Source organism: Hydra vulgaris, chromosome 10, assembly GCF_038396675.1.
Source record: "Hydra vulgaris chromosome 10, alternate assembly HydraT2T_AEP".
NCBI classification, from domain to species: Eukaryota; Metazoa; Cnidaria; class Hydrozoa; order Anthoathecata; family Hydridae; genus Hydra; species Hydra vulgaris.
The window spans coordinates 13,081,034-13,095,535 of record NC_088929.1 but is presented as its reverse complement, the minus strand read 5'-3'; the positions used below and the strand labels follow the sequence as shown (position 1 = coordinate 13,095,535).

At 26.3% G+C, this 14,502-nt stretch overlaps 1 protein-coding gene across 1 annotated transcript in view; it reads left to right on the top strand.

Annotated features, from left to right (window-relative positions):
- LOC100214023 (small G protein signaling modulator 2) overlaps positions 1–14,502 on the top strand; it is a 58,518-nt gene that overhangs the window by 6,397 nt on the left and 37,619 nt on the right. The window contains exons 3-4 of the mRNA XM_065807286.1: positions 5,123–5,305; positions 11,481–11,616. Coding sequence (XP_065663358.1) covers positions 5,123–5,305; positions 11,481–11,616 — 319 coding nt within the window. The remainder of the gene's footprint in view (positions 1–5,122; positions 5,306–11,480; positions 11,617–14,502) is intronic.

The window sequence follows — 14,502 nt, the reverse complement described above, 5'->3', positions numbered from 1 at the left end:
ATATGTATTTTTAATGTGCTTTCCTATTTTTAATGTGCAAGCTTTTCTAATATATATATATATATATATATATATATATATATATATATATATATATATATATATATATATATATATATATATATATATATATATATATATATAATATATATATATATATATATATTAGGGTGCATCCAACGCCCCATACATTCAAAAATTGATCTGTCCCTATTCTTAAAACTTTCTATTGGTTCTCACAAGACACCCTGTTAAATTTTTTCAAAATTGAATGAGATTTAGGGGGGCCACCTCAAGTCTGAAACTTGCAACAAGACCCTAAACAAAAGGAAAAAAAGTTTTTCAAAAGTATGTCATGTTGGGTCTCAAAAGAAGCGAAACTTTATAAAAATTTCAAAAATAACAAAATTTTACACAAGAATTATTATTCTAAGTTCTATTGCATAAAAATTATTATTTTTTAACAAAAAATAAAAAAAAAACTTTTTTTTCATGTTTTTGTCAAAAAAAATTTTCAAGGTATTTTTAACAAAAAAATGATAACTATTTTTGAAATTTTTATAAAGTTTCGCTTCTTTTGAGACCCAACATGACATACTTTTGAAAAACTTTTTTTCCTTCTGTTTAGGGTCTTGTTGCAAGTTTCAGACTTGAGGTGGCCCCCCTAAATCTCATTCAATTTTGAAAAAATTTAACAGGGTGTCTTGTGAGAACCAATAGAAAGTTTTAAGAATAGGGACAGATCAATTTTTGAATGTATGGGGCGTTGGATGCACCCTAATATATATATATATATGTATATATATATATATATATATATATATATATATATATATATATATATATATATATATATATATATATATATATATATATATATATATATATATATATATATATATATATATATATATATATATATAAAAACTATGTTCGATGTGAGACCGTTAAATTAAGGTCTATATACCCTATATATATATATATATATATATATATATATATATATATATATATATATATATATATATATATATATATATATATATATATATATATATATATATATATATTAGGCCGGATCATAAAAATTAATTTTTTTTAGAATTTGTGAAAAGTGGCGTGATGTAGTGTTGTTTAATATTTACAAAAAAAATATTTCTAAAGAATTGATTATACTTTGCATTTTTAAGTTTTGAGGTTTTATATGCTAAGTATATTTACTTTAGTACATGCATTAACTGAAACATGCATTTAACCCTAATACTAGATATAATCCCAAGGTTATGAAATTGAACCAAACCTATACGTACCTAACTAAATTAACCCTAATGATATGATTAACTCCAACGCTATTATAACTTTATATTATTATATTATTATTATTTTATTATTCTATTTTTATATGATTGTTTATTAATTTCTGTTTTTATCAACTGATTGCAGAATTTATCCGTCTCATCTTGTATTTTTAGAAATTAACTGAAATTCTGATATGTTATAAAATTGTAAAACAATAATGATTTCAAGATCTAAAGCTTCAAAGAATCGTCATATACTTTTTGGAGAAGGTCGTGAATTACCCAATTTTTGTTTGCCAACCCACAAGCAAGTAGGCAAAGCATACTTGTCTGAGAAGAATTATAAAACTGAACCACTACGGTCTGTTTGTAAGAGACTAGCAGAGAAACTTTCTCAGATATAGATTAAAGCATCAGTTCCTACTATAAGTCTTCGAGGCATAGAATTACAGCTGGAGAAGTACATAGGCAATGTTTAGAAAGTGATTCGATCAAAGTCTGCAACAGTCAAACAAGATGAAATAGAAAAAGATCTTGACACATTGTTTGACATTTGTTCGTGTAAATGCAAAGAACTTTCGTCTTGTTGCTGTCCAATGGTTCTGAAGGTGTCAGCAATTGAGCATGACTTCCTAACTGATCAACGCACTATACGTGTTGGCAGAATAGCTGGAATCGACAAGAAGGAATCCGCACGTGCTGAGAGGCGTTTAAAACGAAAATCTGTTTCATTATCAAAGGAATAGACTGCAGTTAAGTGTGCCAGAGTCGTTGAAGATCTGATAATGAATCAGATAATGAAACAGACAACAATTCTGACACCGAAACTTATTCCCCTTCCGTATCAGATGTCGATACCGAAGTCACATCTACTCGTCTGAAAAACCGTTGTTTAAAAAATATTGCTCTACAAGCAGATGGTTTTGGCATATCAGATAGAGCAGTTGCCGCGATTGTATCAGCAACTCTGGTTGATTTTGGTATAGAACATATGGGGCCAGTGGATCGGAATAAAATTCGCAGAAAACGAAAACTACTGAGAACATCCTGTAAAAATGCTGATTGTAGAATTACTGGATTGTATTTTGATGGAAGGAAAGATCAGACTTTAAAACTTGAGGGGGATAGGCAGACTGTGATTTCTGAGGAACATATTTCCATTTTATCAGAGCCAAATTCAAAGTATGTTGATCATTGTACGCCAACAAGTGGATCAACCAAATCCATTGCAGATTCAATAATTGATACTGTTGACTGCACGAACCTTGTTTGTATTGGTTCTGATTCAACTAATGTTAATACTGGTTTAAACAATGGAGTTATACGCAGAATCAAAATTGAACTTGGTCGACCACTGCACTGGTCCATTTGTCTTTTACATCTGAACGAGCTTCCTTTGCGACATCTTTTTCACTCCTTAGATGGTGCAACAACTGGACCCCATTCATTTAATGGACCAATTGGCAAGTCTATTTCAATGTCTGTTCAGGAACCCATAGTCAGCTTTGCCATATTTGTTGGTGAACCTATTATATGCAATAAGCAGTTGTTAAGCAGTGATCAACTGTACTTTTTCGAAATTGTTAATGCGGTGAAGACAGGTGTTGTACCAGATAGATTTAATTCTAGAACACCTGGGCGACTAAACCATGCAAGGTGGTTGACACTAGCAAACCGTGTTCTATGCCTCTATATATCTACTGAAGATCCATCAAATGAACTAATACTTTTGGCTAAATTTATTGTGAATTCATAAGCGGTTGTTTGGTTTGACATTAAGAAACATTCAAACTGCTGGAATGCTGCTCCACACTATTATAAAATGATAGAAACATCACGATTTCTTCCTGTGCGTTATCGAATAATTGTTCAGCAAGTTTTGAAGCGCAATAGCTACCCGGCTCATATCGAGAGCATTATTCTGGCTATGCTCAAAGACAACCGTCAAGTGATCCGTAAGCTTGTGTTGAAGAGAATTCTTCGTGCTCGTGAAGATGACATACCAAATCGAAAATTTCAACTCCCTGAGATACGATTTCAAGCGACTAGTTAGGAAGAACTGATTGACTGGCAAACACAGCCCCGCTTGGAACCTGTTCTGGCAAAACATATTCCAACTGTACAAATATTGGCATGGCTTTCGTCAGTTGAAGACATAGTTATTGACATTGAACCATTTCCATGTCACAATCAAAGTGTTGAACGTGTGATTAAAATTGTGACTGAATCAGCATCCAAAGTTTATGGTCATGAAAATCGTGATGGCTATATTTGTGTTCAACTGGAGCGCCGCAAGTTGATGCCTCACTTTGACACAAAATCTGAATTTAAGAACATTTAAGTATAGTTTCTAATCAACGTTTGCTAATGATATATTGTTTTGACTGTTCAAATAATTTGAATTTTATTATAAATTCAATCAATAAATTATGTAACAAAAGAGCGTTTTTAAGTTAATTTATTTGAAAACTTCAAAGGTAAAAATACAAAGTATTGCAAAGTAGTAGCAAAAAATAGTTTGCAGCATTGCATTCAGCGTATTTGAGAGCCAATTACTGGAAATTAACGGTCACACATCGAACATAGTTTATATATATATATATATATATATATATATATATATATATCAGGCCTTGTTAAGAAGCGTTACGCAGCTCGCATTTTGCCTGCGAAAAGGCGATTTGCCTACGCGTTCAGCAGTTTTGTGCTACGCAAAAACTTTTATCTTTTAGAATATTTAAATTATCTTTTGATGTCGATAACGTGACGTTTATTCAGAAGAAATAAAGTCGTAAGTAAAAGCATTGTGCAAACTGCAATTGTAAACTAATAGATTTTTTGTTAAAGAAACAGTTTGTTTAATAATTTTTTTTGTTGTTGTTAAAAATTAGTTAAAAAAAATTAAGTGTTTTAAGTTTTATCTTAAAGAAATAAACATATAAATTCCTTTTAAATATAAAAATTATTTTTAGTCATAATAGTTTAAAAAATGCATGATTTATTTTGATGTAAATATTTTATTAATAAGATATTTTGTTTATTGTTAATTCAATAACGTAAAGTTTTAATGACGTTCGTTTAATTTATGAAAATAAATTATCATCACAAATATGTTATCGGTAACTGATAAATAACAAAAAAAAAAAGTCTTTATTGTTTAAGACATTGTTAAAAAGAGTTCACAAATTAAATAAGAAATAATTTTAATTAAAACAGTTAATAAAATAACCAAAATCCAACTGTAAAATTATACGAAAATAAACAAACATTATTTTACGTTTCATGAAAAAAAAAAATTTTATTTAAAATTTAGTTCATATTTGAAAAATATAATAGAAATGATTTTTTAAATAAGAACTTAGCTTTTCTTTGTAACTTTTGTTATAGTGAGAAAAAAAAACAAACTGTATGCTTTTAAACGCGTTTATAAAATAACTTTAATTACGCGTTTTTGCTATGCAGCGAAATCTCATAACAGGGCCTGTATATATATATATATATATATATATATATATATATATATATATATATATATATATATATATATATATATATATATATATATATATATATATATATATATATATATATATATATGTATATATATGTATATATATATGTATATATATATATATATATATATATATATATATATATATATATATATATATATATATATATATATATATATATATATATATATGTACACACTCTTGCTTGGTTGTCAACATTAACTTGTTAGAAATAAAAGCTTATTTTTTAACATGATTATTAATAAAATTTTATATTTTCAAATAAAAACATCATTTTATTTGGTTTTTTAGGTGCAGTAGATTGTTGTGTTACTCACAAGTTAAAGAAACGTGTTGGTGGACTTTTTCCTCCAACAAATGATAGTTTTGATGTATTAGTAAAACTTTCTAAACTCTGTTCTACTGCTGCAAGTGTTCTGCGAATGGCTACACATATGTCACATATTCACCAATCTAAAGGAAGATTTTCTCCAGGTATATTTAAAATTTAATGCTGATCTTATTTTTTCTTAATAGTTATTAAACATTACTTAACAAGAATTTTGATAAAAGATAATGCTAATAAGCAAAGAGAGATTCATAAGTAAGAGGTTCCAAGTTCGATCCCCACCACGTCCCTGGTAGTACCGCGCTCAACTCGTTTCCGCACGCAGCGGTCTTTTTTGTCAAGGTTCATATTTCAGAGTTTTAGAGTTGAGTGAGGGTTATATCACAAATAAGTAGCCTCCTCGTCTATAGCAGGGGGTGGCCACAACTTTTTTGATAAGGGCCAAAGTTAGCTTTTCAACTGTTAAATAGGGTTGGAGATTTTTAATAATATAGTTTTTTAAAAATATTTTATTTAAAAATATTGATTTGCTAAGGAATAACACTCAAACACACATATTTACTAGCTAACAACATATGCTGGTCACAAGGCCATTAGGTATAATACAAATTATAGTTTATTGGTAATCACGAACTTGCCTTTTTTTCACAATATTTTTAATGTCAATAGGCAACTGACTGGTTGCGATTCTTAATGTATTCTGCAAGCTAGTATCTGTCAGTACAGATCTTGTTTTGGATTTTGCAAATTTCATACGAGAAAAAACACTTTCACACAAATATGTGCTACCAAACAAGACACCCATCATTTTTGCATTGTTGACTAAGTTGGTGTACTTATTTTGGTCAAGATTTTTGTAAAATAACAATAAATTTTGTTTATTATATGCTTCTCTCAAAGCATTGCTGCATTGAAGATCAATTAACTCTATTTGGAATTTATCTAGTACAGTTTCAATATCAGCAGAGAATGGCACTGTGAACAATTGGATTTTGTCTGCATGATTCTTAACATCTGCAAATGAAAATCTTGTTTTCAATTCAGCAATACAGGTAACAAATTTTGCTGTGTTTCCAGGATTCAGCTCACCCAAATTTGGAAAATGATGGAAATTTCCAGTTCTTAACTGCTGCTTCCACAAAGTTAATTTCAACTGAAAAGCTAGAATGTTGTACATTTTTCCAATTAATTGATCTTTTCGTTGGAGTTCTTTGTTAAGTATATTGTAATGTTGGGTCAAGTCTACTAGAAATGCAAATTTTTCAATAAACTCTTTTTCTTCTAGCTCTGATGGATAATCTTTGTTGATAATTTTGAAAAAATCCAACATATTTTGTCTCAAATCATAAGTTCTTTTCAGCATATTACCTCTAGAAAGCCATCTTACCTCAGTATAATAAAGCAGACCACCATATTCAGAGTCATTTTCAGCAAGAAAAGCCTCAAATTGCCTACTTTGTAATGCATTGGACTTAATGCTGTTTATTGCTTTAACTACTACAGATATTACATTTTCCACATCCATAGTCTTTGCTGTTAAATTTTGCTGATGAATAATACAATGCAGCTTAATTAATGACAAGTTGTTTTCTGCCATTTCATTTTCCAGTCTGGAAACAACACCTTTTTTTTTCCAATCATTGAGCTGTTACCATCTGATGTAATTGAAATTAATCTGTTGTAAGTCAAGTTGAACTTTTAAAAAACTTTCTTCATGGCAAGAAAATGTCTTCTCCTGTTGTTCTGCCTTGCATAGGATAGATGTCAAGTAGCTCTTCAGTAACAAGAAAATCATTATCAATACAACAAATAAAAATAGCTAATTGAGCAGTTTGTGATATATCAGTTGATTCATCAATAGCTATTGAATAATACTGAAATGCTTTTATTTTTTCAGTCAATGACAAACTCAGATCATCAGCAATATCACATGTTCTTTGTGTAATTGTTTGTCTTGAGAGGGAGATATTTAAAATTTTCAATTTTTTAGGACAAATGTTTTTGAACCCAATTTCAAGAGATTCCTTAATAATTTCCCCATCACTGAATGGTTTACAATTTTTAGCTATAAGAAGACTCACTTTATAACTTGCAATAGCAGCATTTTCTGTTTCAGTGTTGCCCCTTTTTAACAAATCTTGTTGTTCAAATAACTTATTTTTCAATTTAATTGATTTTTCTTTCTGCACCTCGTTGACAAACTGATTATAAGTTTTTGAATGTTTTGTATCATAGTGCCTCCTTAAATTATATTCTTTGCACACTGAAACTGATTCATTACATATTAATCATAGCACTGAATTACATTTAACAAAAAAGTATTTAGTTTGCCATTCATCATTAAATAAACAACATTCCTTGTCGATTTTTCGTTGTTTTGATTTTGAAGATGCTATTTACAATTAAAAAACGCAAATGGTAATTGCCGGCAGTGCCTGAAATTAATCCTGCGATTAATTGCTGGCAGAATTTTTTTAATACATTTTTAATTATTTAAAACGATTGTTTTTTTACAAAAAATATTTTAAAATTTATTAATTTATAAATTTAAATATTATATATTTGTTAATATTATATATGTTTATAGTTTTTTTTATTATCTTTACAATTAACTGGCGGGCCGGATAAAAGGTTGCTGAGGGCCGTGGTTGGCCCGCGGGTCTTATTGTTTAATTAACAAAAAAAAAAAAGGTAGTTTAATTAAGATATCTAAAATCATTTGTGCAGTTAATCTTGGATACAGGCACTACAGAAATAAAATCTCTCAACTTTTCTAATCTCAAAATAGTTTTCTACGGTATTTCTATGAGAATAATTTGTTACAAATAGTTCAAATCTAAAGAAAAAGATACTTATTATATTGTATATAATAAGTACACAGCTTGGATATGGGGCTGTCCATAAATTACATCACACTTTGGGGGAGGAGTGGTTAGTGGTTTTGTGGCAACTCATACTAAACTTGTTACTAAATATTTAAGATGTTGTGATGGGGGAGCCCCTTCTATGATTAAATGACCAGTATTGCTATTTTGACCAAAATGAATAATTGTTGGTCAATATTGTCCAGTTGAAAAATCAATGTTTTTGAAAATAATTTTTTATAAATAAACAAAACTTGTTTTAAAAATGCATATACTAAAGTTTCACACCATTTAAATTTTGAAAAATATTTGTGATTCTATTATATTTAATATTTTATATTTAAAATCAAAATATAAATATATGGTACACTATTTTAATTTGCTTTGTGGGCACATATTTAGGATCAGGGCCTACTGATCCTAAAAAACAAAATTATTAAATGAAGTAAAAAGTTTCATGATAAAAATTTAGTAGTACCTCAATGTTCTAAACAACAATTTTCAAAACAACAACAGAAAATGTTTGAGAGCAAAAGTATATAGCATATAAGTATATTTTTACAAAAAATGAAATTAAAGCTCATGCAAAACTTTAAGCTCATCAGTTTAACTTGGATAACTTATTTTATTTACGAGTGCATGTTATTTTTTTGCCAGAAATTTTGTTTTATTTAAACCTATACACCTTTTATTCCCCCTTTTAACTTCAATTTGCTAGCAATAATATTTTATGTATAATACATATGTATATCTTACTCTGTCAGTTTAAATTTTAAATTCTTTGCTATGATTGATATCCTGAATAATCAAAAATGAGCGAAAAGTATGTTAAATTTATTTTATAAACACAAGTTTTAATTTTAACTGTTATGTTAAAACTGTAAAAAATTTGTAAAAACTTGTAAAAAAATTTTATAATAAATTGTGCACATGCAAAATTTTGCTAGTTACAACAAAGTCTCTGATAAACTAATTACCTATCAAACGGTTTTTAATGTTATAATATTGAAAATTTTTAAATAGTTTTTCACTGATTTTTCAGAAATAGAAAATAGTTGGTACTTAAAAAATGATAAATACAAATTTTATAAATAAAACAAAATAAAATGTTTGCGTATTTTTATTCCATTATTTTTTATTGACAAAAATGGATTTTACATTTTATTGAGAAAAATGGATTTTTAGAGTTTTTACATTGTTCAAGTTGTATGTTGTATGTTGAAAAAAGAATTATTTTACACTTTAAAGAACCTGTTGCAAAATGAATAATCTATAAAATTTATAAATAATAACATTGTTTTGTTAAATAATAACATTTCAGCATTGTTTTATTAATGTTTTGTTAATTTTTTGATTTAACTAATTTAGCATAAGTTAAATTTTTCAGTAAAATGGTGATGAACAAAGCCTACACTGTTCTCCATAATGATCGCCAGTTTGAAATTCTCCACTCTCAATTTTTTTTTTCCTCCAAACTGATTCCCATTTTGAAACTCTCCACTCTTGATTTTTTTTAGTTAACCAATCTTATGCATTTTTTTTTAGTTAATTAATCTTATGCATTTTTTTTCAGTTAACCAATATTATGCATTTTTTTTCAGTATTTCAACCAATGCATTTAATCTAAAAGTAAAAATAAAAAACAACTACTATATATTTTAAATTAATATTTATATTTAAAATTAAAAGTTTTTCCTATATTTAATTCATTATTTAAATAATGTTAGTTTTATAAGTTTAGTAAGATAAATTAAAGTTAGCCATTATGGTAGTTAAAATTAAAATTTAGCTTTTCTCCATTGAGACTCTTATAACCAGTTCTTTTAGATGTTTTCATCTAGTAAAATTCTTATAACCAGCTCTTCTAGATGCTTTGATCAAGTGAGACTCGTAACCAGCTCTACTAGATGACTCGTTAGATGTTTTAAACAAGCGAGACTCATTTCCAGCTCTTTTAAATGCTTTGATCAAGTAAGACTCGTAACCAGCTCTACTAGATGACTCGTTAGATGTTTTAAACAAGCGAGACTCATTTCCAGCTCTTTTAAATGCTTTGATCAAGTGAGACTTGTAACCAGCTAGTGCATCTCGTAAACTACTAGTGCATCATAAATGACTTTAAGAAAACGAAAAATTTGAATATGAAAAGAAAATCTTTTTAATTTCAAAACTGTTAATATTTATATTTAGATAACAACTTTTCATTTTTGAACTGTTGATTTAGAAATCTAATCATAAAATGTATTAAATTAAAACCATATTTTATCACATTGCTAAATTTAAATGCTCTGAAATAAGGTTGAGTGAGATGTTTTAAAATGTAAAAAGAGAAAATTATGATTATTAGAGATTATTTACAAAGAATGTTATGATTAGCAGAGATTATTTACAAAGAATGTTATGATTAGCAGAGATTATTTACAGAGAATATTGTGATTAACAGAAAATACTATCAGTTGTATCAACTAAAACATTTTTATCAAATTAGTTATTTTATCAATTAAAACAAAGTTCTTTGTTTCTAATTATAACTCTGTAATTATAATGTTTTTTAATAATTTCATATATTGCTTAATGAAATTTTATAAGATAAAATTTGCTGATTGAAAAAGTTGTAAATTTTACCAAGACAAAAATGTATGAGCAGCAAAGTTGATAAAAATGTATAAACAAAGAAGTTGATAAAAATTTATGAACAGCAGGGTTGATAAAAATATATAAACAGCACTGTTGTTAAAATAGTTAATAAATAATAACAAAGTCGATATGTTTGAATTTGTTTATTTTAACAATTAGCTTGTTTACTAAAAGTTCATTATAGTTTGTATAAAAGCAGATTTAGTTGTATTTTTGCTGATATACTGATATTAATGCATTGTATGTCTTGATATAAATATTGATGTATTATATACAAATACAGACCCTGTTTAGTAACATAAATGTATTATATAAGTAATAATACATTTATGTTAATAAACTATATATATAATTGCAATGACAAATGGCAAAGTTGTCTATTTAAGGAAGTAAAAAAAAAATTAAAAAAAAGAGAAAATAGAAAATATTAAGAAAATAATTCTGAATAAAAGAAAAAACATAAACATGTAAAGCAAAATCAAGAAAAATATAGAACATTTTCTTCTCAAAATGGGGGAAAAGCTCATAATTGAATACAACAATTGAAAGAAACAATAAAAAAAATTTCAGGTTATGGACTTTATTGGATTTCATAAGCATTTAAAATATTTAAAAAACTTTTTCAAAATTTGAATAGTATTATGAAACGTTAATATATGTATCCTATTTTATGTTTATTGGTTAAATCTTATTATCCAAAAGTCTGATTTTGTTTATATTTCTGTATTGTTATATTTTAATCCCTCTTAATACAAATTATATCATTAATTAAAGTATGTTAAGTATTAGTACTCTTTATTTTAATTAATTTTTATTACAGAAGTAGAGCTTAACAGTCCTGAAAAGCGAAGATTAAATGGTTATTCAGGTTTTTGCACAAAGTTTTTGTGGATAAGATTAGCTCTTCTTGAAAGATTATTAACAACCATAGTTGGTTCTTTAGTTGAGCATGCTAAGTAAATTTTATTCTGTAAACTTTTTTAATTTATGTAATTTTTTTCAATATATAAATTTTTTTTTGATGATTTAACCTTTTTAATTACTTTTAAACATTTATTTTTATACTATTTTATTTTACTTATTTTCCATTAGCTTACAATTTTTCATTACCTTTTAGTTTTCTAATTTCAAAAAGATTTACTTAATTATTAGTTACTTTTTAAATGGGTTAGACAAGTTGTGTTCAAATGATAAAAACATTAGAAATTAAGTATTAAGTAATTCAAATTTATATATATTATATATATAAATTTGAATTACTTAATACTTAATTATAAATTTATATATATATTTATATAAATATATATATATTTATATAAATATATATATATGTATATGTATATATATATATATATATATATATATATATATATATATATATATATATATATATATATATATATATATATTTGTTTATATGATTATATGTATATATATATATATATATATATTTGTTTATATGGTTATATGTATATATATATATATATATATATTTGTTTGTATAATTATATAAATATATTTGTTTATATAAATATATATTTATACAAATATATATGTGTATATATATATATATATATATATATATATATATATATATATATATATATATATATATATATTAAAACAACTTTAGAAAGTATTCTACACAATAGAGTGCTCAATGTTCTTAAAAGAACAGAGCAATTATATATTATTAGAAAATCACTTAACAAAAATTTTTTCCATTTAACACTGTGTTTCATCAACAATGATTCATCAGAAAAAAGATTTCTGATGAATCTTTGTTGATGAAACACAGTGTTAAATGGAAAAAAATTTTGTTAAGTGATTTTCTAATAATATAATGTATATATATATATATATATATATATATATATATATATATATATATATATATATATATATATATATATATATATATATATATATATATAATATATATATATATATATATATATATATATATTGTGTTCGTGTCAGGAAAACAAGAATGCTAGAGAGAATTCCAAAGCACTTCCGTTCACAGAAAAAAACTAAACAAATAAAAGTATTTTGATCATGAAGGAACAATTAGAGTAAAGGAGCTAAAGTTTTTGTTGATGGAATGAGTGAATATAACTCTCTCAAGTAGTAACCACAGTAGTATTACCTATGTAGGGTACACAATTGTCAATTTTTAAAAAAAGTCCTTTAAAAAAAACAAGGTCCTGTAGACAAAAAGTAGAAGGCTTTTACCACCTTGGACCCCTTCCTTCCTCAATCTCACGCATGCATGTTAAAGAAGGCGAACTTAGGCAGATGCAAAATTTGCAGTTTAAGTTGTATATATAGATTCCATGGAAAATCAGTATTGATGGATAATCCAAAAAAGCATAAAGGAGTATTTCTTTGCAAGTAGTTCTGCTTTATTATTTGGAAAGATATGATACAAGGTATCAAAGTATCTTGAGAAAGCTTTATACCCATGTATTAGAGGCGGAATGTTAAACTTGTAAATTAATGACTTTCTCAAAAGTTTTCCAAAAGTATCTAGAACCTTATTTCTGATATAGTATACAGATTTAGTAGTCGTTGTAGTAGTAGTCCTTTTTGCATCAATTTCTTTTAATAACAAAAAAATGTTCTCTAGAGAACATTTTTTTAACAAGAACTCTCGTTCTCTAGAGAGTTCTTGTTGAAAATAAAATGATTACAATTAGAAATAACAGATGCAAAGGAGAGCTGCAAAGGGTGAGGGAGGAAGGAGAAATCCAGTAGAGAATAGTTTAACTTAAAACCCACAAGAAAAATGTAGAAGTTTTCGAGTCAGATAATTAGACCTAAAATCTTGACCTACTAAGAACATATACTAAAAAGTGGAACTAATTTCCAGATAACCTACTGAGGCCTAAATTGTTTTTAACAGATTATAGTCTTTTTTATTTTCAACCAATTTATGTTTTCTTTTTCAACCGAATTATTTTTCAACCTATTTTATAAATTTTCATTTTCAACTGATTTGAGATAAATTAATTTTTAACCGATTATCTGGTCTGTGTTTTTAACAATATTTTATTTTAAACTAAAATTTTTTTTAAAAATAATTTACAGTTAATAAGTTTTCCGAGCATTCATCGAACTTTTTACCTCCCTATTGAAGTCAGCGCTTCAACCACTGCGCCAAGGCTGATCAAATTTGACTCACATTCAAATCAAAATTAAGCTCATACATATATATATGAATAGTCAGAGAATTCAAACTTTTTTTCACATCAAATAGGTAGTCTAGGCCAAGCATGTGGCAATTGGAGTCTTAGCTCGAAAGACAATAGCCATCAACGCTAATATTCAAAGACGAAACAGCCAAATTTAAATTAGTCTCACAAAGAACAAACAGGTCTGATGAATATTGCAAGACCACAAATATTCACAAAAGATTTTTTAAATAGTTATTAGGTATCATAATAATTTAGGTACTTTTTTTATTCAAAGAGGATTTATTTACAACTTTCCTTTTTTACTATTTATTTGTGTGTTGTTGGGTAATATTTCTCATTTTTTTGCTTTCGTTCATTTTGTTGAATAAAATTCTCTGATTGATGCGACAAAAATGATTTTTTTCAGTTTCCATACAAATTAATTTTTTGTTTTTTGCACCAATATGTTGTTTATAAAATCTGTTTGTTGGAAACTTTTTTGTGTTTTGTTTTGACAGAAATTTCTTTAAATTCTTATTTATAGAGATTCTTATTTATAAAATTTAAATCATTGTTTTCAATAAATTAATGGTGAAAATGATTGATTTAATTTAAAGCAATAAAAGTTAAAAGTTGTAGCCTTTTAGTTAACCATATGATTGCATA